Source organism: Phasianus colchicus, chromosome 19 (genome assembly GCF_987193195.1).
Source record: "Phasianus colchicus chromosome 19, bPhaCol1.hap1.1, whole genome shotgun sequence".
NCBI classification, from domain to species: Eukaryota; Metazoa; Chordata; class Aves; order Galliformes; family Phasianidae; genus Phasianus; species Phasianus colchicus.
Genome location: NC_143454.1, coordinates 3,628,501 through 3,656,071, shown reverse-complemented (window position 1 = coordinate 3,656,071; position 27,571 = coordinate 3,628,501). Strand labels below are relative to the sequence as shown.

Here is a 27,571-nt window from a genome sequence, read left to right as displayed (position 1 = left end):
GCCCCCCCTTACACCCTTGTTCATCTGACAGCGTGCTGGAAGTGAGGAGTTTGCAAACAAAGCCAGGGCCTGCGCCGTGCAGCTAATGACCTTCTCTCTGCCTGTGTTTCCTTTACGTCAGAAGTCGGAGTGCTTATTAAGTTTGGAGGCTTACTCCCAGGAGCAGAAGAAGAGGATCTGCTGGTGTCTGGCTGAGAACATCACCAAGCAGCAACATCCGGCATCGGCTCCCACAGAGAGCAAGGTAAGCAGCCTGTGCAGTGCAGCCCTGATGGAACCCCTGCTCAGAGCACTGCAAGGCTCTGAGTGCCATGGGGCTGTGCTCCAGTGATGCTCTGGGGATGGTTTTTGTGCCAGGTGAGGAGGGAGTTTGCATTTAAGCACTGCAGCGTCTGCAGCTTCCTGTCCAGCTTGGGGAAGCAGTGATTGCTTTTGCATCCGCTGAGCTGAATTGAGTAGCACTGCCTGATTCTTACGCCTCCTAGCATCTGTATTTGGACAGCTGAGGCCGTGCAGCTCATCGTGTGGCCTTTCTGCAGGACTTGGCTACAGGGCAGGGCCTGGTGCTGAGGGGGTGGCTGAGGCTGTGATCTCTGGGTCCCAGTTGAAAGGTACTGGGGTCATGGGAGCAGCGATGTGGAGATGTGTCCTTCTGTGCACTCGGACGTGCTGTGATGCTCAGGTTCCCACAGCATGGGAAGGTCCTTTGAGTGCTGCTGTCCGTAACCAGGGCAGCCACACCGGTGCTTTCCCACACTGAAGAGCTTCAGCCTGGCCCAAGAACGTGATCTCAGAAGGGCTGGCAGGAGAAATGTGTGCATGAGGTGGGTTTGAAGCATGTAGGGTGCGTCTGCCTGGTGAGAATGCAGTCAGCACCTCTGCTTGGTGCATGGCAGCACTGCCTGGAGGGGCTGCGTGGAACCGTTGGTGCTGGAGCCATCTGGTCCCTCAGGGCTGGGACTGGACTAGTGGTGGGGGGCTGCTAAGCTGGGGTGAGAGGAACATGCTGTGCTGAGCATATAAAATGCTTTAGGTAATGCAATTGGATATCCTGGGGGCAAAGCTCCCAGACGCCTCCCTGTGCCCAGTGATGGAGCAGTGCCCATGCTGTGGGGCCGTTTGTTGCAGCCCGTTGGGTGGTCTGGCTTTTGCTCTTGCTGCATGGCTGCCAGGCATAGAGGCAGAGCAATGCAGCTTTTGCCCTGCAGCATCCCACGCCAGGTCAGCGCTCGCAGCGTCTCTGCAGGAGGCAGAGCCTTTGGATTCCTCTTCCTGCCTGTTCAGCCCTACCAAAATAGCAACAGCGCAAAAAGCCTGAGAACCTGGTTAACAACCCAAGCTCCAAATGCAAATAGCAGAGGGGCAGTGCAGTGACCAGGTTCTGTGACATCTCTTGCTGTCATGATGCGGTGACAGGGCTATGCCCTGGGCTGGCTGACATCCCGTCTGGGCTGGGGATTCTCTGGGGCAAAGCTGTGAGCATTGCAAACAGGGGAGCTCAGCAGCTCTCCATCATGATATGGGCTCCGCTCTCCATCCCCGCCCCAGGTTCTGTGTCTGGGGCAATGTGTGGGGCTATCTGCTCAATCTACAGACCCCGTGGCTCAGAGCACAGCTCTGGGGGTGCCCACTCCTCGTGCTATTGTGGTGCTACTGGATAGGTGAAAAAGTACCATCTAAAGGCTTTCCTGTACCCCTGTGACAGAGAGGAAGATTTGGGGAACAGAGGAGAACAGAGGAACAGAGGCTAGGGTGAGCTCTCCAGTGTTGTGATAGGGATTTATTTACACTTGCTGAAGCTGATGGAAATCCTATTCTTAGGACATGGGGCTGGGAGGAAGAAAAGAAGCAGTGAGAGCCGCTGCCAGGTGCTTTGCTTTGCTCAGAGCCCAGCAAGGTATAAAGCTTCCTGGCTGCAATTCTACAACAAACCTGATCCTGAAGTGCAGGAGGAAACAGCACAGGGTCTGAGGGCAGCTCCTGAACAGCCAGGCACAGACACATTGGAGTGGTGGATGCTGCTTGAAATGACACCACACGTCAGGCACCATCCCTGGGATAGCAGTGCAGCAGGGTGTGTGCAGGGAGATCAGCCTCCTGAAAGGGAGGAGTGATCCGGGAGCTTCCTCTCACTGCTTACAAGGCATTTGATATTTAAGGAAAGCTGACACTGTCTACCTTCTGTGAGCAGACAAATTAAGCTGGAAATATCAGCTTCTGCATGGCTGATTTCTGCTCCAAATGGGAATCTGATTTGTATGGCCTTCAGATTTGTGCCAGCTTGGCAGGAGTCTGCTTGTCTAGGGACATGGCTTTGTGGGGCACCAGGAGCCCCGGGCTGATGTGGCCTTGGTACCAGGCAGAGATGTGTGGTGTGCCAGCTGTGCACTAGAGCTGAGAAAGCAATGCTGCTGGAGCAGAGAGCAGCTCCTCCAGCCCCCGAGCTGGGCACAGCTCTCCCTTCTGCACAGCTATGCTGCCAGTGGCCCTGAGTCCTTTCCAAAACATAGGCTTTGTGATGGAGCAGAGGTTCTGCAGTGGGATGGTCCTGTCTGGAGAGCAGGGACTGGATGGTCTGAGCACAGCTGTACATCGGTGACTTCTTGGAGCTGTGGGAATGAGGACAAGTTTAGGGCTTTGAGATGGTACTTCTTGTTTTACCAGGGCCCCAAAACTGTGCCCAAATAGGTGGGACTTGCATGAAGGTGTTCCTGGCTCAGGGACAGCTATTGTTACCTCCTCTGGGAGGTGAAGCTGTTGGGTGCTGGAGCCACCATTTGCAGTGCATCTGATTCTGGGGGTGTAGGAAGAGAAACCAGTTGGGACAAATGAATGGTGGTCCCACCATAGTCCTGATGAGCTTTTGCTGCCCGTGAGTGCAGCATCAGCCCTGGGGATAACCAGGACTGTTGGTGTGGTCCTGCTGGCTGGTCCCCTAGTGATGGGATGTGGGTGGGAGCAGGGCTCTGGTGGCTTCTCTGCCATCCCTATAGGGCTTGGTGGAACTACTCCGAGCAGTGAGCCATCCTGTGACTGCAGCAGCTCACAGGAGTTGTGCTGTGGATATTTTCTCCATCCACAAAGCCTCCCTGCCCCTTTTCCTGGGGTCTGAGCCTGACTCAGGTGGCTGCTCCCTGCCTTTGCTTGTGCTGGGCAGGGATCTGTGGATCTGCTCCATAACACATGCTGGTGGTGTGACCCCATTTGCTGACAAACATCCCCAAATGGGTTGGTGCAGAGCCTGGAGGTGGGCTGGGGCTGGTGAGGAGCCACAGCCACCGCAATGTGATTATAGCAAAAGCAGCTTTATGCATTAATTGAGTTAGCGACGCTGCCTCCTTGGGCCGAATAATGACCATCTGCACAGAGCACGGTGCTTTTTTTAACCCTACATTACTGCACTGCTCCAGTTTCCACATTAGCACAGGGCAATCTGCAGTGCAGAGCGAGGTGGAGGCACTGGGGCTGGAGCTGCTCCAGCAGCTTTGGCTGTGGGGACAGAAACAAACAGCGCAGCGCCGTGCAGATAACGAACCTGATTCTCACTGCTTGTTTCTTTGTGTCTTCCACACTCAGAACGGCTGATTACTCTTCCTTCTGACTCCGTGACCTGAGATTACCTCGGAGATGATGGCTGGCTGTGTCTGAAAGATGTAGATTGTCCTTAAGCTAAATAATTACGGACACTTGGTGGTGCGGACTTTGGGCCGTGGGAGCTGAGGATGGGTGCTCCTGGCGCTCCCTGAGGGAGCTGGTGGATCCTCGGCACTTTTCGGATCACGGCCGCCTCTCTCTCCCCCGTGGCTGCTGATGCTGTGAGCAGGCGTGGACCGATCCCGAGCGGGCCCTGGGAACGAGGCACCCGGCCCCTTCCTGGCCGCTGCTCCGATCAGGAAGGGCAGGGCTGATTCTCTCACGATTTACAGCGTACTTGACAAGTGCAAGTAAATGTGCTGTCAACAAAAGCAAACTGCGTGTAATCGAGAGATGATTGAAACCAGGGCTGGAGTGGTGCGGGGAGGGTTCTGCACCAGGACTGCCCCAGCGGATGTGCAGGCAGGGAGCAGCCCCGTGCTTCCTCTCTGTCTTCCTCACCCCAGGATGCCCCGTGCCCAGGCACCTGCCTTGCCATGTGCCCACATCCCTTGGCCGTGTCTGTCCCTGGCACCTTGTTCCCTTCAGCAGCAAGTTTCTCTTTGTTTCCAAAACCTTCCTTTGGAGGGGTTCTATGTGTGCCCATGGGCTGGTGATGACCATGACAAGCACTTGGGTTGGCAGCAGCTGGGCTGAACTCGATACCATCGGTTGCTTGAGGGGAGGGAGGATTCTGCACCTTTTCACTTTCCTTTTGCACTAAAGATCCATATCATTACAGCACCTACAAGGCCAGCCTGGCTCCTGCTCCGTGCCCTCTCAGCACCTTGCTCCTGCTGTCAGGCTGCTCAGGGGGAGAAACTATTGAGGTCCACTCTGCCCCAATGAGGGTTAAAGCCTCATCTGGCAGAGCCTGTGAGCCAGGTTATGAAAGGAAAGCAAATAAATGCAATGTTCCACACCAGCAAGCACAACCTGGCTCTCATCCTGGGCCGGAAAAACTCATTACTGGCAGCAGCCAAAGGCTGTGTTGGTAACACCATGGATCTGAGAGGCTGTGGGAACAACCCCGTGGTGTGAGTCAGGGTCCAGCCCACCTCCAACCACTTAATATCTGGAGGAAACTGTCCTCAATGGAAATCCCTGTGCCATCAGAAGCCAGCGGGATCCCACAGTGGTGACCTCAAAGCACATTGAGACACAGAGCTCACCCTTGGCACCAGGAGGACAACACGTTGACTTTAATTCAGCCAGAACAGGAATTAAATAGATGATAATGTGTGTGAATGAGGCTGTAACCATAGAAGAGTTAGATCTAGATTGATCCATCCAAGTGCTTAGCACAGTCCTGTCTGCAGTCTGCTCTCCTGGGCTGTACTGGAAGAGCTTTCCTGCTGGGTTGATGGCACTCCTTCATGGGCATAAGCCCCAAATGCAGCCCCAGGTGCTCTGTGGGGGGGATGCTACAGCTCCCTATGAAGCTTCAAAGCACTTCCAGACATCATTTTATCAATTTAGGGGCCCTTTTAATGCAGGGTCTCGGCCTGACCCAAAACTCCATGCCATGCAAGTGGGTCTGGGTGCATGTTAAGGGCTCCTGAGACTCCATCACCCCCCCACCCCCTTCTTGCACTGCAGCTGGCTCCCAGCACGGCAGTGTGGTACAAAGTATGGAATGGGGGGATTTGCTGGAGCAGGGCTGGGTGCTGGGTGCCAAGCTTCCCGGCTTCTCCCCCGTCCGCAGGCACTGCCTCCTTTACACTGCGTCCCCTGCTCAATGGTGCCACAGAGGCACAGTTTGGGCCACCAGCACGAAGCAGCTGCTCGTGGGCTTCTGAGGCACGTGTGTGCTGGTGGAGCAGATGGGCCAGCAGAGTGTCACTGCTCCGGCTTTATTTGTTCATTTGCTTAGCTGGACTCAAAGCAATTAGGAGAGCAGACCTCTCCCCTCTGGCAAACACCAGCTCCTGTTTCTCTGGCACCTCCTGCACGCAGTGCCACATTCCCCATGCAGGAGGACCTGGCAGCATAGTGGGAACTTGAGCAGCTGCCAGCACCTCCATCACAGCTGGGAGCGCTTTTAAACCCTGGCAGCTTGTTTCTTGTGAATCCCCAAAGGGCTGCTGAGAGCCAGCGTGCTGCAGGGAGCGGTGCCAGCAGCCTGGGGGGTGAGCATCACTGAGATCATTCGCACAGGGTTGTCAAAGGCACAGATTAAGTGGTTGAAGCCAGAGCTGCTGTGATTTAATGCAGGCGCTGGAAGCACTCGGGCTCGCTCAGCAGGGCTGTGGTGCTGCTCTCCTGCACCTGCATGGCTCTCACTGCCCAAATGCGTATAAGGGGACATTAGGGTGCAGGGACCCAGCAGTGCCCCAGAGAAACGAGGTGGTCCTGAGGAAGGGTGTCACCATTGCTTTTATAGTAGTTATTTGAACTGTGAAATTTTTGCAAAGCTGAAGGATGTCTGAAGTGCTGGGAAGTTCTGGGTGGTGATGCCCAGAGTGATGTGGGAGAGGGACACAGCTTAATCCTTCTCCCTGTGAGCCCCTCAGCATCCTGCCTCTGCTGCAGCAGCAAGGTAAGGCTTGCTGACCTCAGTCAGTTGTGTTGGGCTTTGAAGCTACCCTGGGTGTCTTTGGCACCATCGGGATTCCTTTGGGCACAGCCCTGGTTACAGGCAGAGCTGTTCAGCCAGACCCAGCAATGGTTTCCAGTTACCACCTCGTGGTCCTGTTGTGAGTGACACTGGGATGAGTCGTCCTCAACAGCTCTGCAATGGCTGAGTCCATCCTGCTGCCACATCCCTCATCCTGCTCAGGTGGTCTGTGTTCTGCCCCTGCTGGTAAGAGCAAGGAGAGATTCCAGCCAGCACCACACAACACAACCTCAGCCTGCTGCCCCAAGAGAGGAAGGATGCTGAGGTCTGAGCCCCATGGGGTGCAGGGACACATTGTGGCACACTGGGGGCTCAGGTGAGCTGGGCTGATGTCTCTGCATGGCCACTGGGCTGCTCTCCTGGGGACACCTTTATCTGGATGCCAGCACACCCCCACACCGTCCCCCATTGGGCTGTGGAGCTCTCCTGGTTTGGGGTTGGCAGCAGTGATGGGGAGCTCTGTGTGCAAACTGACCATGGGGATCATATGGATAAGGGAAAGAGTTGGGGTTTTGCTCATGGTCAGGACAGAACTGAAAGTTGGATGCGACAGAGCCAGCTCAAGTCCATGTCCTGATTGTGTCCCTTTCTGATACCTGCTGCTCTGATGCCAATGATGGATCTATTTCTTTCTTTCCCTTTCCCATCCCTTTGCTTTCTTATTGTCAGGGATATTTATGACCCAGACGTCATCTCACTGTCTTCCAGCCCTGGGTTCCCAATCAGGGAGGCTGCAGACCATGGCTGGTGCTTTGCTTGGGCACACCAGAGCCATATCTCCAAATCCTGAGCTGGGGGAGCAGCTGGGCACACAGGCATGGAGACCCCTGGAGTGGTGACACCCCTGAGCTCACAGGGGTGGGGATCCATCAGCAAGCGGTGCTGCAGTGCAGATAACCCATGGCACACTGCGCTGCGAAGCATCTCCTGCTTCAGAGCTGCCCCTTCCCCTTTGAAAGTAGTTTGGAAAAAAAAAACAAAAAACGCCAACCTGAAACGGAGTTTCATTAAGCAGCACCAAAATTGGTCTGAGGCTCAGCATTGCCCAGGGGCAGAGAAGGGCAGGAGAAGGGGAGCTGTGAAGCAGGTTTCAGGGTGATGCACAGCTCTTCCTCCAGGCAGAGCGGACGTCTGCTGGGATCAGCAGGTAACCAAGCCTCCAGGGACGGCTTGCAGAGCTGCAAATAGCACGCGGGGCACAAGGGAGCGGTGTCTGGGAGAGGCTGGGGCGGCTACAGCCACTGCCTGACACAGACATTAATAACGGTGGAGGCAGAGCCAAGCGCTGCACCAGCATCCGCCGCGCTGAGCTGCAGGCACACGTCGGGGCCGGAGCTGAAGGGAGATGCTGCTCTGGCTGGGATGCAACTGAGCCCACATCTGGTACGTTTTGCTTGCAACATCTGCAGCCCACAGGGTGTGCCCTCTTCTAGGCAGGTCTGTGCTGTGCTGTAGGCAGCACCAATGTCCTTTAAATCAAATGCGTCTGCTCTGCTCCCCTGGGCTGGGCTGGGCTGATCCTCGCTGTCTCCTGGGGTCCCATGACTCCATCTGGCTTTGGGCTGCACTGGGAGGGTTGGTAGTGAGGAGCATGGGGAACCGGGGGATGTTTGCAGCATTAGGGACTTTCTGAGATTCTCTTGCAGATCAGGGCTGTACCACCAGCTCCACGTCGGCTGGCGGCAGCGTGGTGAGCCCACCATGCACACTTTCTGCTTCAGGGATTTTGGGAACCCTCTGTGTTCTGGTGCTGGGCAGGAGAGAACAAATTCAGCCCTTGCTACTGAAAGCAGATCTGGGTGTGTGCTTGTGGGGAGGGAGGGATGGGTTGGGGGCCAGGATGGCCAGGGCTGTTGGGCTCGGTGCTGCGTCGGTGGCAAACCTACATTAACCAAAGCATGTGGCACGGGGAGGTTTTGTCCCACGCTGTTTGCTGACACCTTCAGCCATCTGATCCCGAAACGTGGAGTGCAAGAACTTCCCAGCTGGGCTCCATCCCACACACAACGACAGAGCTGGGCGATGCCTGGTCAGGTCCCATTTCCAGAGCCATCAATTGGTGATGGCAGTAATGGGATTAGTGCGGGCTGCTGCTGCCATGGGGTCATTTCCTCCCGTGGAGCACAGCTCCTCCTTGCAGGGCTCCCAGGTGTTTCCAGCCCAGGTTTTTCGGCAGTGTGAGCACTCACACCCCCATGGGTCTCACTGGAGCCATCCATCCACCCTCGCTGCTTTGCCACAGCGTGGGTCCTGCTGCTTGGGATTATACATCCCTGCTTGCTTTTGCTGTTACAGTAATTGCTCTGTATCAATTATTCATCGGCGCAGTAATGAAGCAGGGGATGGGTAGAACACCCTGCTGTGTGCAGGGCCTGGCGAAGGGACCCAGAGCAGTGCTGCAATCGGGGGATGCTCACGAGCACTTTCAAAATGAGCCATGAAAATTTTCTCGAGTTTCAGTAGTTCTGCTTTGAATTTCTGGCTTCCTTTTGTTCCTCTCAGCCCCGTGCTGTGTGTAGGCTGCTGCTTCCCACAGCTGTGTGTATTCCATCTGTAATGGTTGCTTATTGTGTTTTGTGGCGTTTATCATCAATGGTTTTGGAAGCATTATGGGGGGCATTACAGTTAAAAGTTTCTAATGGGATGGATCTGGGCACAGTTCATCCTGTGCTAAAAAACCCTGGAAGTGTGAGTTTTTTTTCTACCACTTTGGGAAGGACATATTTTGGAAACTTTGGTGTTTCGGTGTGTGATGGCTCACAGCAGGGGGGGCCCTAAGGCATGGGGTTGTAACTGGGTGACCCCTAAGGTCCCTTCCAACCCAAGCCATTGTGCTGTTCCATGGAGGTGCTTCACTCTCATTCCATCTGCTGCCCCAATGTTCTGCTGCACAGGGAACATGCTACGCCCTCCCCAGAATCCCCCTGGATGGGGACATGGACTCATTGCCATGGGGTTAAGCCCTGTTTAGGATGAGTGAGGTGGGGACACCTCTGAACAAGAGTAGGCTCCATGTGAGAACCAGTGACATAAGAGGAAGGCTTCATCCCACAGCTGTACTGTTGCCATGGCCGGTGTATTCCCAGCTGTGGGCCACCACAAAGGGCATGTTGTTTGCAGCAGTGCTGGAGCAGTTGAGACTGCGCTTAAAATACATTTGCTGGTTGAAATGTGCTCTGCTAGTAACAGAGCAGCAGCAACCAGAACAAAACCTCATCAAATTACAGACCAAAGAGCAGAGGTTTGCCATAATCCTCCCTCTTGGTTATGGGGAAACCTTTGTGGCAGTGAATGATGAGTTGCCCAAAGGCAGAGGGAGTCCAGGCAGTGGGTACAGATGTGGGGGTTGAAGATGCTGGAGTAGGCAGGGCAAAGTCTGGCATTTTTGAGGTGTGTTGAGGGACATTAGGGACTTTTGATCTAAGAGTGAGCATCATTGTTCCCTAAAACAATCCCAGAAAGCTGTGCTGGGGCTTGGAGACAGCTCTTTCCTCTATTTTCTGTTCCACTTCTTGGGACATGCAGCTTTGGCAATGTAGTCTGAACAGAAACTGAAGGAGTGATGTGTGAGGTCCTCTGGGAGGAGGCAGGAAAGCTCCTCAGCTCCTCTGCTCAGGACAGGGAGAGCCAGAAGTTGAGGATGAAAGAGTCAGATGTTGATCCAGACCCTGATGTTGATAGAAAGGTGATGAGATGTTGAGGGCAGTGAAGCCAAGCTGTTGAGCAGATATTGCAGGTGGGTGGATCAGATGTTGGCTGCTAGCTCCAAAGCCACTGACTCTGGCCAAGGGAGAGGAACCCTTACCGGGGAGATCTTGAGTTGTTTTGGTGGTGTCCTTGAGCTAGAAGGACATGTGTCCCCTCCACCTTCCTGCTGAGACAGCATCAGCACTGCCTCCGTTTGCTGTCTCCTCCTGTAGCCCCTTGATCATGGTGGTGGTGAGAAGGAAACTTGGCCACAGCCTTGTCTCTCTCCCCCACATGGGCTTTGCCCAGCATGGTGGCCCTTGGCTTTGTGTTTATGAAGTCCCCAGTCTCTCCAGCCTTGGTTGGGCTCATTGACCGACCATGACTGTGCTCCTGCCCTGCTCCTTTCCTGTCTTCCCCACCACCAGGAGCTCAGCCGTGGCCCTTTTTGCAATGACAGCATTTCACAGCCCCAGCAGCACTTCCAACTCAAGATTGAAACCTTGCTCAGTGGTGAGCCGCCTCTCACATCTCCATGCTGCTGAAAAGCAGCAGATTCTCTGAATTAGTGCAGGAATTTAATTTCATCCTCAAATCTCTCTCATTTTAAAGGAGCCTGTTCATTTCCTTCTGGAGCCTTATCTGATGTGGGCACCCAGCAACGTTCAGCAGAAGGGAGCTGTCAGGGGTGGGGAGGGCTTTGCAGGGTTGGACTGAGGGCTGCATGGGTTTTTCCTCTAATTATTTCATGAAATAATGATGACAGTGATTGCAATACAAATAAGACATAAACAACATCAGTAAAACACTCAGTGCAAACAGCATCCTCACACAGCATGTCTGGAAACATTCCCTTTTGCAAGAAATCACTGTGGGGAGTGAAACAGCCTGAAGGATGGGGTGAACCCAGCGTTCACTTTGTGCCTCCCACCAAATCCAGCTGTTCTGGAGCAGTTCACATAATGCTGAATTGCTGGCTGCTGCAGGGCAAGCTGTAAGGGGACAGAACCTGGTCCTCTCCATGGTCATAGATGTAAGAGGGGACCTTTTGGGGTGACAAAAAGCACAAAGCATTGGCTGCCATGGAATGTGAATGTCTCTTCCCAGTGGGATGTGGTGCTGGGTGGGTTAATTCCCATCTCATTTTTGAATCAAGCTTGCATTATACAGGAGTAGAGGCTTTGTTAACTCCAGCTTTCTGCTTTTCTTTGGACTCTTGAAGATGCTTGGCTTTTAAATGGGGATACAGCTGCTCTGGCTGGGGGGCTCATCGCAAGTTCCCCCAGCTCATGAAAAATCCAGGCAGGTTTTTTCCCTTGGACTACCCCAGGCTTTTCCCTTGGAAAGGGCAACACTCACTGGCAGAAGGCAGCCTTGAAAGCGTAAAAATCCGAGCAGGGTGGGTAGGAGTGGCTGTGGTTTAGCAGGAGCACGGTGTGTGGTTGCGGGGAGCCCCGCAGATGTGGCTGTGGGCCAGGGGGGCTGAGCTGCTCAGCCTTGGACAATTGGATGATGTGCAGAGCCTGGCACTTCCCTCCTGCCCTTAAGAACGCAGGGCAGGAGGTGCTGGAGCTGCATTTTGGGTTTTCCCATCCTCTGCTGCAGCCACCCAAGGGCTGACCTCCAGCAGGACAAGGGATCTGGTGCGGTAAGGATGTTTCCAGCTCTGCCTCTGTGCTGGAGCCATCGGCCCCATTGCCCCCTATTTTCTCCAAACCCACTCGCCCACAGTGCTGCAGGAAGGTGGCCCCATCCTGCTGCCACCCCATAGCTATAGTGGGGGACATGGTGCTCCGGGGGCCAGGACTGGGACTGGGGGCTGTGGGGCCCATGAGATCATGGGGACATTGTGGTCCCAACTGCTGGAGCCCTGTTAGTGCTGTAGGAACACCCCTGCCTTGTGCTGGGAGTTAGGAGTGGAGAGGCTGTACGGGAGGGCTGCCAGTCTGAGATTCAGGTGCTCCTGCCTTCATCCTCCTTTATGTTCTCCTGGGGCAGATGCAGGAGACAGACGCCGAGAAGCCGGGGCAGACGCACTTGGAGGACAGGAGGGCGGCTGCAGGCGATGCTCCTCCGGCCACAGAGGTGCCGGCTCCATCCGAGGCTCCAGCAGCTGCCCAGGGGTCTCTCCTGGCCAAAAAGCAGCCGGCGGCTGCTGAGAAGGGTGAAGAGCAGCCCAGCTCTGTGCCGGCCTTCATCATCCCTGAGCTGCGCCTCGACAGCTCCTTCAGCGTGGTGGGCACAGCCGGTGGCACCACGGATGGTGAGGATGAGGAGGATGAAGATGAGGATGACGAAGAGGAGGACGATGAGGATGAAGAGGATGACAGCGATGAGAACTACCTGGAGCGGAGCGAGGCAAAGCGCAGCAGCATGATTGAGACATCAGGCTGCCAGCCTGCATACACACTGAGCGTGCAGAGCTCCCTGCGGCGCCGCACACACAGCGAGGGCAGCCTGCTGCAGGAGGCCAAGGGGCACTGCTTCACCTCCGACACCACGCTCAACTGCTCAGACAGCCAAGGCAGCACGGGGCACTGGGCTCTGCCCTCCCCCAGGACTCTCAAGAAGGAGCTCACCAAGAATGGAGGCTCCATCCACCAGCTCAGCCTGCTCTTCTCGGGGCACAGGAAGGTATGTGGGTTGGTGCTGGCTCTGCTGCTTGGCCCTGGGATGGGTGGTATCTCCAGGGTGGGGGTCTCCCTGTGTGTGGCTCTGCTCTCCATGACTCCATGGCTCAGTTGGTGTCTGACAGGCAAGGAGCATAAGGGCAGGTAGCAACAGGATGAGGGGAAATGGCTTAAAACTGGAAGAGGGTAGACTTAGACTAGATGTTAGGAAGAAATTTTTACTGTGAGGGTGGTGAGACACTGGAACAGGTTGCTCAGAGAGGTTGTGAATGCCCCCATCCTGGAGGTGCTCAAGGCCAGGCTGGATGGGGCTGTGAGCAACCTGGTCTAGAGGGTCCTTCCTACAGCAGGTGGGTTGGAAATTGATGATTTTAAAGGTCCCTTCCATCCAAACCATTCTGTGATTCTATGGGTGTCCCATCCGTAGCTCCAGGGGACACTTAGCACCCTGGGGCTGCCACCAGGTGCTGGGGCAGCATCTTCCATGGTGTCAACAGATCCCATGGACTGCAGAGCTGCTGTCTGCTGAGATGCACAGAGGGAGAGGTGTTTGGATATGCAAACTGCAGCTGACAGCAGCAGGGACGGGAAGGAGCTGCGCTCCAGGGAGCCTCCCCTGACTGGGCATCCCTGCTGTGCGCAGGGACACTGGCAGCTGAGTGCACTGCTTGGCCTCCTACAGGGCTTTGGTCTTTGCAGAGAGCCCATCCTAAATAGGCTGAGGAGAAACTGCGGTGCATCAGACACTGCAGAGCAGTGCTGGCACACACAAGAACATGCAGCTCTGCACGGAATTAGCCATGCTTTGGCATCACAAGTATTTATAGGAGTTGAGCTGCCATTGTGAAGATGGTGTGTGAGATGTGCTGCTGCCCCATTCCTGCTGTAGGACTGCCTGTATGCCTTCCCAGCACCCAGCTCTGCCTAACCTTGCGGGGCAGGGCTCTGCCTGGGGCTGCACTGCATGGCTTAGGGCTGCATGGCGCAGTTTGGGACCACAGTGCACTGCTTGGGTCTGCACTGTGTGGCTTAAGACCACACTGCATGGCTCGGGACCTTGTTGCACAGGCTGAGATCTCGTTGCATGGCTTCGGACCATGTTGTGTGGCTCAGCACAATGTTGCAGAGCCTGGGGCCTTTTTGCATGGCTCATAACCATGCTGCTTGGCTCAGGACCACATCACACTGCTTGAGAGCACCTTGCAGTGCTTGGGACTGCATTGCATACTGCTCCACCTCTTGGCAGGGGATGCTGGTGCAGAGCTTTGTGTGCCACCAAGCATGGCAGCACCATGGGTTAAAACCATGATGGGATTAACCCTCCCATGCCATTCTCCTGATACATCAAAAGCCACCTTGTTTGCCATTTCTTGGAGCACAATTTGCTCTTGGACCCCCTGGTCCCCTGCCTGCTCCTCCCCTGCCACCTCTCCCTGCTTCAACCACCATGCACATGGGGCTTTGTGTCACAGCCTACACTTGGGAGGGACTTTTAGAGCTCTGTGCATTTGGAGGAGCCCAGTGGAACCATCCATGCTTTCCAGATCCGGTGCTGATGTACAGTTCCCCTCTGCATCCCCCCAGGCCCGGCACTGCCTGCAGCACTACGGCACCCAGTGGCCTTGTCCACTGAGCACGATTATTTATGGGATCATCCCATTGTGCCCACGGTTCCCTGTGCCTCCCACTGCTCTCAATCTGGGCAGGTTGTTGTTTTACAGCCAGGAGTGCTGGGACTCGGCAATGGTTGCTTTTTGTCCCCAAGCTCAGCGGAGCCTCTCCAGACAATGGCAGGAAGCGTGGCCCGGCTGTGTGTCGCCCTGGCCAGCCCTATCTGTGGGGGGAAGGCATTTTGCAGGGGCTGCATTGTTTGGGGCTGATAAACTCCGGAAACCCGGGCGCAGAATGGAAGGAAGTGTCAGAAGCCTTGAGCCCGGGGCTGCTGGGCCATGCAGTGGGTTCCCACGGCACTGCCATGGATCGGCAATCCTGGAAAGCGCCCTGAGGAAGCAGTGTGGGGCTGGGCTGGCTGTGGGGTTGGCTATGAGCCCCCTTCCAGCTGTGCTCTGTGAGGTAGCAAAGCCCCCAAGCGAAGGTGGCCCAATGCCTGGCCATTGGGCTTCGTGGCTCAGAGGCTGTGCTGGTGACACCCTGACCCTGCAGCACCTCCAACGTCCCCATGGCTGCCAAGGTCACCTGCCAAGGGTGGAGGTTGAGGATAGGAAGCCCTGTGTGCTCCCAGAAGCTGCCATGTTATGGTTCAGTTCTGCTCTGATTTTTCCTGCCTGGAGACTGCTGGGAGACCCCGAGAATATTCTGGGAGCCCCAGCCCCGAGCCCGCTCAGGACAGCAGAGATGGGAACATTGGGAAGGAGGATGTGAGTGTCCCTATAGGAGGCTCTGCTGTCAGCATCTTGAAGCCAAAGGGTCCCTAGGCCATCAGTTGTGGGATGTTCCCAGGACATGGGCAGGGGAGGGGGTCGGGGTTTCAGCCCCTGCTCTGCTGCAGAGGGACCTTTGGGGGAAGGAGCTGCTGCAAGGGGACCTCAGGAGATGCTGGTGGAGCTGCATGGTGGTGTGAGGGCATGCATGGCACTGTGATGCAAACACTGCTTTTCTCTTCCCCCCAGCTGAGTGGAGGCGACCCTGAATGCAGCTGTGATGAAGGGGATGAAACCTCCCGCAAGAAGAGGAGCAGGAGCCTGTAAGTGCTTTGATAATGCCATGGGCAAAACACCGGGGCTGAGCCCATGGGGTACCGTACCCCATTCACCCAGAGTTTCCGGTGGTTGGGAGGTGGATGGGATGAGTGCTGGTGATGTTGCTCAGCGTGGCTGGGAGTGTTCAGTGTGATATGATGGGTGGGATGCCACAGCCCTGACACTGCTTTAAGGGTTTGGGATGCCCTGCAGCTGGTCCGGGCAAGGACGGGGGAGCCACAGCCTTCACTTGCCCTGAGCACAGCTGCAGCTCAGTAGGGCCATGGGGTTTTGCAGGATTGCTGTGCCCTGGCATTGCCCCTTGCACGTGAGCGGGGGCAGATGAGTGCTGCACGTGGCTGCAGCACTGCTGTGTGTGCATCTCGATGGCAGCTCCCCGCGTGCAGCCTGCCTGTGAGCGGCACTGTTGCCCCGCGCGCTCTGCCGCAGCCGCCTATTTATAGCTCCTTTCATTCTCCAAACACTTGAAATGAAAATCAATTCCTCGCCATCTGCAGCGGGGACATCCCCCACGTGAGCCGGGGGAATTGGGGTGGCGGGGGGGGGATCTGTAGGGCGCGGGAGCGGCTGCGGGGAGGGTTTGTGCCGCTCACCTTGGGATGGCTGTGGGAGCGCGGTGCGTCGCAGCGGGCGCCGATTGGCTGCAAGGATGGCTGCCAGGTGGCCTGTGGGGTATTTATGGGGAGAGTGGCCGCGCTTCGGCACTGCCAGCTGCTCCCGATGCACCTCACCATGGTGGATTTTTCCGAGAAGTGCTTGGAAAGGTAGGGCAGGGCTCCCGTGGGGATGGCAATGTGCGCTGCAGGGGTGGCGTGGGGAGATGGGGCTGGACGAGGCCTTGCAGACGGCTGATGGGGGTGACTCCAGGTCGAACCCAGCAGTGCACTGTGGATTTTTGTGGCAGCGCCTTACTGGGTGCTGTGTGCACTCTGCAGCAGGAGCAGCCAGGCTGTGTGCTGCTTGCTGTTTATTCGCGAGTGTCTGCGTGAGGAGTGCTGAGAGCACAGCATCCCGCAGGTTTAAGCTTGGGAACTCCTCTGGGGTTTTGTTTCCTGCTGTGGGAAACGTGGTGCTGCAGAGCTGTGAGTGCAGAGGGTGCACAAAGTGCAACCCACAGGTGCTGCTCCTTCGCACAGACGGATGGACACATGGACATACACACAGACACACAAACACAGGGACTTTTAAATACTTTTCACACCTTGCCAGGCTCCTAGCTGCAGTGGCTATGTTGCTAAAGTGGGAACGGTGCTGAAATTGTTGCTGGGAGCTGTGTGGGACGGCTAGAGCCTTGCTGATGGGATGCAGGTGGGGTTTGGAGCTCCTCGTTTAGATCTGTCGGTCCGGTGTCTGTGCTGTGTTGGTGCCTGGCAGCAGCTGGGGACAGCTGGGGACACCGCGAACCCCTCCGTGTCCCTCGTGTGCCCAACCAGCCCCGGCCGCAGCCACACGTAGGTCCTCCGAGCACCCTGCAATGTGGGACCTGCGGGAGGTGGCCGTGCCACCCCGCGTCCCCATCCATCCTCTGTGCACTCAGGAGCTGTGCCACGAGGGGTCAGCATCGCCCATCCCGTGCTCTCTCTGTCACCTCCCGCTGCCCGACGGGAGCCGGGCAGGACTGGGGCAATGCCGGTACCGCTGCCCAAACCGGTGCTGTGTTCCGACGGCAGCTTCCCGGGGCGACGGGAGCGCCGTGCGCGGACGCACATCTGTCTGTCCGTACGGGGACGGCAGCGTGGGGACGCGTGGGGGTTGGCACCGTGCGGTGCCGTGGCTGTGAGTTAACCAGTGCGTCCCACCCACCCCGCTGCGGAGATGTGCCCACGGCCGTGCCCACTCCAAACTGACACCGGACGCTGCCATCCCTGCGGCTCCCAGCCGTGCTGCCGGCCCCGCACAGGGCACGCAGCCCCGCACCGCCGCATTCCCCAACGCCCTATAAATAGCGCTCGTAAATCCCCGCCGCGATGACTTTCCCCGCCGTCCCTTGAAAGGCCCCATCTCCCCGCCCTCTCCCATGCTTTTTTCCACCTTTCCTCGAGTTTCCTCAGCAACGGCGGAGCCGTCCCGAGCAGCTCTGGGCTGACACACAGCCCTCCTCACCCACACCTCATCCACGCCACGCAGCTCCGTTCGGCCCTCCCACTTCCGCGCTGTCCCGGTGCGGAGCCGCAGAGCGCAGCGCCGGGCCGGGCGTGCCGGCTGTGCTGGAGCTGCCCCGATAAACGATGCCCTTTTTTCGTGACCTCTCCAAACCGCAGCCGTTGGAGTTTCACGCCGAGATGTTGCTGGGCGTGCAGCGGCCGCACAACGGCAGCCTGCAGCGCCGGCACACCATGAAGGAGTAGGTGATGGGCGATGAGCAGGACGGGGCTCCCCGTGGCACCGCGCACCTCTGGGTGCTGCTCCCCTCCCTGCCCGCCTCTAAACCTTGATCTTCTCCTCCAGAGCCAAGGATATGAAGAACCGGTTGGGGATTTTCCGGCGGAGGAACGAGTCTCCGGGAGCCAACCCCTCCGGCAAGCTGGACAAAGTGCTCAAGTCGCTCAAGTAGGTGCTGCGGGTGGGCGGTGTGGGGCTCCGGGGGGCACGGGGTTTGGGGACGAGCTCTGTCTAAATTCGGTGCCACCTCCCGGGATGCTGGGTCACCCAGCTGGGGAGGCTGTGGGCAGACAACTCACGGAGCCTGAGCTGTGTTAAATACTTTTTTTGGCTGAATGCTGCCCTGGGCTGCAGGGAGCTCCCTGCCCTGTGCCAGTGGCACAGCAGCACTCGGGACTGGAAATTTCCCTGCTTTCCCCCAGTGCTTCAACACGACACCTTCAGCTGGACAGAGGATGCTTTGGGAAACCGCTCAGCTCTGGAGGTGCTCCAGCAGCTGGGACGAGCGCTGCCCAGCCTGCGGCTTCATTGGGGCACCCGAAATCCCACAGCTCTGGGCACTGCCTGGGATTTTTCCAGTGCTGGCTCAGAGGCAGCAGCACGCATAGCCCTCCCTTACCTCATGTTTTCTTCCTGCCACCCTAAACGCAGAGCATTCATTCCAGCACAGCCAGCTCAGCACTGCGGGTGTCGGTGGTGGTGCAGCCACTGCAGGGTGCATAGTGATGCTGCTGCTGCTGGAAGCGTTCTTCCCCCGGGGGCAGCTGTGTGGTGGCAGGCAGCAGCTGTGGCTTTTGCAGCTTCGTTCTGCTAACAAATGCCCTTATCCTGCAGGCCTGCACCCGAGGAAGCTCTCAAGTGGGGGGAGTCCCTGGAGAAGCTGCTGCTGCACAAATGTGAGTGTTTGCCCCTCTGTTTTGCCTTTGCCACTGAGGAATGTCCAGGCGTGTGCATGGGGAGCACTGTGATTTCCTAAGCTCTTTTGTCTTGGGGAGAATGGAGATGGAGTGATGGAATGGAGCATCCCAGGCTGGATGTGGCTCTTGGCAGCCTGGTCTAGTGGTTGGTAACCCTTCCCATGGCAGGGGGGTTGGAACTGGATGATCTTTGAGGTCCTTTTCAACCCAGGCCATTCTGTGATTCTATGATACTTTCCCTGCACTCATTTTTCCTCTGCCAAGCTGGAGGCGGGGAGACTGCAACGCTCCCTTCCTTGCCCTGTTGTGCACCACAACTGTGCACAACATGTTGTCTGCATGTCCCCATAGGGTTCCCATCTCCATCACTGCTCCCAATCCACGCTGAGCTTCCCCTTGAGAGCCCAGATGGCTGAGAACTGAGCACTGAGCACACACATGGTTCATGTTCGTGCTGCCAGGCCGGGCATCGCCACCTGCACTGCTGCTGTTCATAGGGGATTTTTAGGGAGTAAGATGGCAGGGATTTGGGGTTTGATAGAGGCGTGTGTCTGTCCAGGAGTAGAGCTGTGTCTGTCCCCACAGATGGGCTCGCAGCCTTCAGGGCCTTCCTGCGCACCGAGTTCAGCGAGGAGAACCTGGAGTTCTGGCTGGCATGCGAGGAGTACAAAAAGATCAAATCCCAGTCCAAGATGGTCTCCAAGGCCAAGAAGATCTTTGCGGAGTACATCGCCATCCAGTCCTGCAAGGAGGTGAGGCCGGCTCCCGCTCGGAGCCAACTCTGTGCCCTGGGGCCCGTGGGGCCGCTCACTGCTCTCTCTGCCCACAGGTGAACCTGGATTCCTACACACGGGAGCACACCAAGGAGAACCTGCAGAACATCACCCGCGGCTGCTTTGACCTCGCGCAGAAGAGGATTTACGGGCTGATGGAGAAGGACTCGTACCCCCGCTTCCTCCGCTCTGACTTGTACTTGGACATCATCCACCAGAAGAAAGCCAGCTCCCCGCTGTAGGGCAGTGGGGCAGACTGGGAGCTGCGTGTTTACATGGAACCGGCGGTGGGGACCTCGCTGCGGCCGGCTGTGCCCCCCCAGGCATGGGGCAGTGGGGGCACCGGTGCCAAGCAGGCTGGTACTGCTCCATCGCCCCGTCCTGCCATCGCTGGTACGACGCCGTCGGGGCGGATGTCAGCCAGGAGGGGAGCTCCCGCATGACTACTGTGAACCTGAGCTGCGAGCATCGCTGGATGGCGACGCTTGATCCCGACCCAGCGTGGAGGAGGAAGGCTTTTACGCAGGGCTCTGCTTTTCTCCAGGCAGCACTGATGTGGGCGCCATCCCTGGACAAAGGACTCCTGACCTGACCCGGCCCCGCGGTGCTGCTGCGCATCCCTGCCCCGAAGCAGCCATCCCGCAGGAGCTTCTCGCTCCCCTATTCCTGGTTTATTTATTGACCTCCTCTCGCTGGACGCATCGCTGTATTATAGGAAACCCTCGTTCCCAATTTACAAGTGCAATAGTTGTGTGTGTCGCGGCGGAGTTCTCCCGTGGAGTGGATGCCTTCTCTTTTACGAGTGCGTGCAACATTTTCTAAGTTTGCAGGTTTTATCTGACAAAGAAAAGGAAAAAAAAAACCCAACCAAACAAACCAAGAACGCATTCCCTAGCAGTGCTGGGGGAGCCTGGGTGTACATATCCTGCCCTGACGACGGAGGGCTTGCTGATGGAGATAAGCAGCTCTGGGAATCGGTGCTCTCCCTACTCTGGATCACAACACTGCGTTTGGAGACGCAGGGCTGTTGCTGAACGCGGCGGAGCCGGATGGACTGCATGCGTCCGGGCGCCCAGTTTACAGTGCGAAGCATCTCTGCAGCTAGCAAAAATACATTGTCATGGTCATAGGTAAATAAAAGGAGAATGTAATTTCTTGTAGCCTTTTCTTCATGGCATGTTTCTCTGTGCTGGTGGAGCTGGAGGAGTGTAAACATGACTAAAGATGGGAAAACCTGGTCCCACAAAGTGCTGAGCTGTCTTGCATGCTGCAGCAACTGCCAGATGCTCCTAGGTTAAAGGCTGAGGCCAGAAACACAGAGAGTTTTGCCCAAAATGAGACTGTTCCCAGGGACAGCATTTGCTGTGTATACCCAGCGGGGCACGGGCCTGTGAATGAGGAAGTGCCCGGAGATGTGGGTGACCTCGTGTACCAGTGGGTCCCCATGGGACACATCAAAAGGAGCAGCAAAAAGCCCAGAGTTGCTGTGTCAGGTCCTGGCTGCACTGCTTGGCTGGGCACAGCTGGGATCTGTAGGGAAAATGCTCTGTAGGGGCTGGTTCCTGTGCATTCAGTGGTTGAGATGTCTTGTGCCCATCCCTGGGGCTGCTTGTGGTCAGGTTGGTGGCTCAGTGTGCTTGTGGCATCACGGGGCCATGCAGTGCTGTTGGGTGGCTCACAAAGCCATCCATCTGTGTGGTGTGGGGGCTGCTGGCAGTGGGATGGGGATGGTGTGGCTGCCCCCTAACCCACAGGCACAGCTCCCCATGGCAGGTATAGTCCCTTCCCTGGCCACTGTTGCTGGAACTGCTGGTGCCTGATGGCTCAACACAGTGTCCTTGTGAGCACTGCCAGCCCCATCTGATGTAAGGGTGCCCCCTGGTCCCTGCTGCCCAGGGAGGTTGTCCTGGCTGGTTTAAGTCCCAGCACATGGCCCAGGATTTCTCCAGAGTCACAGGAACCACCCTGTGCCCATATCTCCCGTAGGGCAAAGATACCTCCAAGCTGGATCCTCCTCTTCCTCCCCATCCCAAAAGCCTTCATATCCTCTTCTTCCTCCTGGGTTTCAGGGGTCTGCATGGGGCATTTTGTGGAACCATAAAGTGCCTTCTTGCTGCCAAGGATGCCATGAACCATGCACGTCCCTTCCTGTGGCTGGATGATGCCCAGGAGCACCCAGTGTCACAGCCCCGTTGGTTGAGTGCTGGATGTGAGCCCATCCCTCTAGGCAGGCAGTGAGGATTGGGGCAGCACTGGGACACGTGGGGCAGGGACCAGGTGCCAAGGTTCACATCAGCACCTCGCAGCTGCTTCAGACAGTCACAGTGAGGACAGAGGTGACGTCATGCAGAAGATGGAGATGTGAGCACCTCGGATCACTCCCTGGTGAAGACAGAAATAGCCCTGCAATAGCAATAGAAGTTTGGTTATTGCTGTAACAGAATTTATTACCAGCACGTCAGGTTGGTGTGAGTCACTCTGCAAACACTGTCCCCACGTGCTTCAGAGATGCACTGATCTCTGGGAGAAGCTGGGCTGGGGTAGGAGGTGGAGATATCAGCTGTGTGTTCTCCTGGAACTGGCACTGCCCTTCGCTTGCCCATGGTGGAAGGATGCATCTCAGAAGACCCTATGGTGACACTGCAGCTTCAGCTCTGTCCTTGCTGTGCCATCACCCCGGGGCTTCATGCCCTGGTAATGAGGGGGTGGGAAACCTGGAGCAGCTGGCAGGGATGCGATGGGGGACGTCAGCTCATGGATGGGGCTGTTATGGAGGTCTTCTGGTTGGGGATGGCCATGGGGAGGAAAATCCTATTGCCAGTGCCCAACACACCACCAACTGTGGGTTCTGTGGACATCGCTGCTGTAGGCAAATTCCCAATTCCCAATGGGAATCCCCCTCCACAAATGAGGGGATGCTGCAGTGGGCCTCATCTCAACAGATAGCAGGGATTTATCTTGGAGATAAAACCTGTGGTTGCTCAGTTGCTGGTAGTCACAACTCAGCTGTGTTTGTGGTGAAATCTACCCTCAGCGCCTTGGTGGAGTGGAGCTCATTGGACAAAGACAGCAACAAGGCAAAGGGCCACGGAGAAATGATTTCAATGGGAAAATGGGAGCAATTATCTTGTTGGGTTCAAAAAAATGTGCTGACTGCACAGGTGGAAGAGGTGATGATGGCTGATGAAAATGTCCTGAAGTCATGGGTTTATCACTACGGCTTCCCCACACCGTTAGGGTTGAGGAGGTTGGGGTGAACTGAAATCAGGCTTACCTATCGTAGGTGATGGGTCCTCACCCTTCAAACACCCAGTGTCTCATCAGCTGAGGCCTCCAGAGAAGTGTTGGGGTCACCTGTGATCTATGAAAGAAGTTCTGAAAATAGAAATTGAAAATATTTTAGGCTGATGAGTGTGTGGCAGATGGAGAGAAAGCAGCGAGCTGTGTGTCCGCCCAGCAGCACCAAAGGAGCAGCCCAGCACCTGGGAACGAGGAATGCTTTGTGCTGAGCAGTGCCAGGTTGCACGTGAGCCCTACTTCAGAGCTGCCCAAGGCTGGGAGAATGGAGCCCTTCTCTTTATTGCGCAGAATCAGTGAAGCATTTGCCTTCCTTACAGGTGTGCTGTGTCCCAGGATGCTCCAGCAGTGCTCAGCCTTTCTTGGGCTTCTCCAAGGCACCCATTCTGGAGCATGAACTTAACCAAATAAACATAGCTTTCTACTGAGCAGAATAATTCCTTGGACCCCTGATTAGACAAATATTCTCAGAATAGAAACAAGGCTACTTTACAGCCATAGACTAAACATAACTCAGCAGCTAGATACTGAACCTGCAGACACAAGAATTCCCCTGCCCCGGCAAAACAGCTGACCTTCTGTGCGAGCCACTGAGCTGTGCTCAGCAAGTGATGTAGGTGGGTGGAGATCACGTCAAATTCCTCTTTCTTGGGTAGCTGATCTCCCTGGAAGGTGACTGGGGATCTGCTGTGGGGGCACCTGGTCTTTGATTGCCCACATAGCATCGGAGTCGGTCTGGGTTTGTCCTGGGATTTCTGCTTCTGCTGGGATGGGGAGCTTGCAGGGATGCATTGAAGTGGTTGTGTCCTTACCAGCTGTGACCCTGGGGGGCTCGGTGCTGTCCTCTGTGGGATTTCATCCTGCCCAGAGGAGCAGCAAGCAGTGATGCCCCCAGGTGTGTGTCTTTGCCTTGGGGCTGGGAGGACAAATGCTGCCGAGCTCCAGGGCTGGCATTCGTGGTGTCACTCCTGCAGAAATCCAGGGCAGCAAAAAAAAAAAAAAAAAAAGAGAGAAAATAACACACTTCTGAAGTAAAAATAACAACAGACTCAGATGCTGTCTGTCAAGGAAGCAAAATAAGCCAGGCTGGGCTGCTGCCAGGACAGGAAATCCAGCGGCTGTGGGAGTCCCCTGGGTGCTGCTAACTCATACGGGAAGCATTGTTATAACCCTCTCTCTCATTGCTCATTCTCTGATTCTTTTCTGCATTAGGTCATTTTTACTCAGCCTGTCCAGCTCACACATTCCCTGCTGCTGGGGGAGGAAGGCCAACAACGTCGACTCTCAGCTCTCCTGGTGGCGCTGGGGAGGGCTAAAGGAAGGGTGAAGTCCACTTCTCTTTGTAGCTGAGCAGCCCTGTGGCATGGGGAGGATCTTCTTCACAGGGTGACTCACCACCAACATCCCTACCCCACTCCAGCCACCACTGAGCTACGCGTGGGGAAAGCTGGAGGTGACAAATGGAATCCCCAGCTTGCAAACATCCAGCCCCCCTCCCCCAGCCCCGAGCTTTCATCCTTTGGCAGAGGAAGAGGAAGGTGGGAGAGGGGGAAGAGCCAGGCAGGAGCAGGTGGGGACCAGGGATGGAGTTTATATGTGGGAACCATGTGTAAGTCATTTCTTGTCCCTTCCTGAACTAATAGGGTAATTATTTTAGAAGCATGCACGTGTTTCTAATGGAAAGTTTCACGTAGGCTGTGCGTCAGCCTATTGGTGCAGCAGCTCTGTTCTCCTTCATGCCTTGCAGCATTTCTAGACAAAGAAAAGTGGGTGAAACCTCCTGCAAGTGGCACCAGGCACGGTGGTGACCGGTCAGACAAACCTGGCCCAGCTCTGCGGCGGACGGGCGCACGCGGTGAAGCTGGTTGACAAAGCAGAACAAACACTTGTCTGCTCTTTGATGCAGCTCCAGTGCTTGTCCCCAGGTGTTTGGACTGGCGTGTCTGATTTTGCATCCTGCCAGCTCCAAGAAGGATGGGGAGAGGTGGAGAGGTTCCTACTGAGATGAGCTTAGATCTGGGGCACGGGTCCTGTGTGGGCAGATAGAGAAGAGCTGGTCTAGTCTGGGGGCAAGGAGGCAACACTGATTTGGGAAGGATAATTACAGATGTGATGGAATTGAAGTCTTCTTGGTAGCACCAGGTGACAAAATAAGCGTCAACAGCCACAATGTGTAACAACTTTCAGGCCTTCAGGTTGGACATCAGGAAAAAATAGAGATCTCCAAAGATACAGGAGTCTTTACTGCAGGATGTAGTGAAGACTTGGCCAGACAAATTCATGGCTGACCTGATGGGTGTTGATGGTTTTCCTGGTCTGAGGAGGGTTGGACTGGAGACAAACCCAGCACACCAAGGAGTCTGCCCCTCACTTTGCTGGTGGACATGGGCAGAGTCTTCCATGACATGTGATGGAGGTGCAGCAGGCCTACGTCCTCATGAGACCGAGCCAAGGGAAGATCTCCTTCCTTTTGCCCTTTAGCCAACTCTGAAGCTGTTTGGTTCTGGGTAAAATACAAGAACTGAGTGCTGAAAATTGGACTGCTGAGAGCCTGCATTGGGCTGTGGGTTATGACATGGAGCACAAGGTGATGTTTCTGCCTTATCCGTTGGCGGGGAGAGTCCATCTCCATAGGAGATGACTCAAAAATTTCTATCCTTACATTACCCTGTTTTCCAGTACTAATTTTCAAAATCATGTTTGGCCCCACCTGGCCTTAAGTTGTGCCAGGGGAGGTTTAGGTTGGATATTTGGAAAAATTTATTCTCAGAAAGAGTAATGAGGTATTGGCACAGGGCGTGCAGGAGTCACCATCCCTGAGGTGTTCAAGAAGAGGAGAGATGTGGCACTGAGGGACGTGGTCAGTGGGGATGGTGGGGATGGGTTGGGTCGTAGTGGTCTTTCTAACCTTAATGATTCTACAATTCTAAAGCCTGAGCAGCACCCTGACACCTGTGCAGGGACCAGACATGGGATGGGGATCCTGGGTGGATCTTGTAAATATTGCCCAACATGTTTCATCTAATCTGTTTTTGAACACAAATAATTGATTTTAATTGACTAGATTATTTTTCAAGGAACAAAAAGGTTGTTACAGGTAGGAACTATGATAAGTTAATGAAGGTAATCTTTCCTAAAACAAATAGAATGGAAGGAAGTAGAATGGGAGACCTCACAAATCACATTTCAACAGGATGTCAACTTTTATGGCTCAGCCATAAAGTAGTAGTTCCTGAAGAACTAGCACAGTATTAATTAAATGAGAATTATGGACACTCTAATTACTGCAGCCTCATTACAGCCCAGGAATTGACTCAGCCAATGAGCACAGTGAGTTCTGCTGTACCAGCACTCATCTGCTGCCAGGTGCCTGCATGTTGGGGATGTTATTTCCCAGGAACACTCTTCATCATTGCTCTGCATGTGGTTCCTACCAGCTGATGGTCAAACCAGTGTGTTCACAGTAAATCTGGATGATGTTCTGGGTCATGCAGGTATTTTCAGGATGCACAGAGGCTTTGAAGTGGTTGCTGACTGATATGGCATGAGGCAATCTCTTTTCTCTCCTCTTTCCCTTCCGTGCAGTGATGAGGCTGAGGAGCAGCCTTAGGGCCACTGCTTGAAGACCAGAGAGGTTTCATCTTACACTGCTGGTCCATCACTGCAGCCACACAGGCTTCAGTGGCACTGGCTGCTCTGCAGAGGAGCATTTTGGAGGGATTAATGTTTACTGGAAATGTAGTAACCTCATTCAGACAAACTCTCCTTGCTCAGAGCATGCAGGTTTCCACCTCTTTACTCTGACTGGCACCCCCTGGTGCCCCTGTCCACCTCCTCCTGCATCTTGTCCTGCACACACGGGCTCTCAGCCTCCAGGGTCATAGAATCATAGGGTGGCTTAGGTTGGAAGGGACCTTAAAGATCATTGAGCTCCAACCCCTGCCACCAGCTGGGTGTCCCCCACCAGGTCAGGCTGTCCAGGGCCCCAACCACGGCCTTGGGCTCCTCCAGGCATGGGGCAGCCACAGCTCTCTGGGCAAGGTATCAATATAAAGGTAAGAGCTGTCAAATCCAGTTCTCACTGTAGGACATGCAGGGGTATCACACACTGACAAAGCCTCCTGGTGTGGTTTCCTATCTGGTGGATGCTCTCTGGGTGTTGGGTGGGGTGCAGACAAAGCTGAAGCTTTGCCACAAGATTTGTCTTCAGACAAATGTCATCTTCATCCCTGGGAGTGTTCAAGAAATGTGGAGATGTGGTACTTAGGAACGTGGTTTAGTGGGCAGTACTGGTGGTACAAGGATGGTTGGACAAGCTGATCTTGCAGGTCTTTTCAAGCCTTAATGATTCAGTGATTCTATGACTCTGTGGTTCATGGCCAAATATCAAATTGAGCTCAGGGGAAGCAACAGACATTGGGGTCAGATAGAAAAGACCCAAAGGTTCTTCTTGGTTTGGTCTGAGACTGATCCCCACTGCTTCCTCCAAGCACCCCAGCTTCAAACCCATTGCTGCATGGTGCCCCATCTGCTCTGCTCCCAAACCAGCATCCCAAAGTTCTGCAAGCCCACAGCTTCATGAGGATCCTGATCAATGTGTCAGCTTCCTTCGACACAAAGATGGGCAGAATTCTCCCCCCTCCTCCCATGACACAGCTCCGGTGGTGATGGGCCAGGTGAGGAATGTGTTTCTTGGGGCTGGAACGTGTGCTCAGCTATTTCCAGCTGTGGCTTTTGGAAACGTTTGGTGCCTTTGCCACTTTTAGTTCTGGCGGCTGCTCTTCGTTTTCTGGAAAACCTTAAAATGCTCCAGAGTGTCGGACGGGTGCCCAGCTAAAGGAAAACAGAAAACAGAAAAACACAACCCAGCCTTTTTCCAATCGAGCTACAGTGTTGGGTCATTTTTGGTGGCTTT

General features: G+C 55.4%; 1 protein-coding gene across 12 annotated transcripts in view; it reads left to right on the top strand.

Annotated features, from left to right (window-relative positions):
• RGS3 (regulator of G protein signaling 3) overlaps nt 1-20,519 on the top strand; it is a 70,864-nt gene extending 50,345 nt beyond the window's left edge. For 10 of the 12 annotated variants that reach the window (XM_090121532.1, XM_031601496.2, XM_090121528.1 and 7 more), the window contains 7 exons: nt 122-244; nt 11,936-12,571; nt 15,198-15,271; nt 17,736-17,837; nt 18,504-18,565; nt 19,172-19,338; nt 19,416-20,519. In XM_090121532.1, coding sequence (XP_089977658.1) covers nt 122-244; nt 11,936-12,571; nt 15,198-15,271; nt 17,736-17,837; nt 18,504-18,565; nt 19,172-19,338; nt 19,416-19,601 — 1,350 coding nt within the window. In that variant the 3' untranslated portion in view covers nt 19,602-20,519. The other 2 variants (XM_090121537.1, XM_031601501.2) reach the window with 2 other exon arrangements.
• The last annotated feature ends 7,052 nt before the right edge of the window (nt 20,520-27,571 follow it).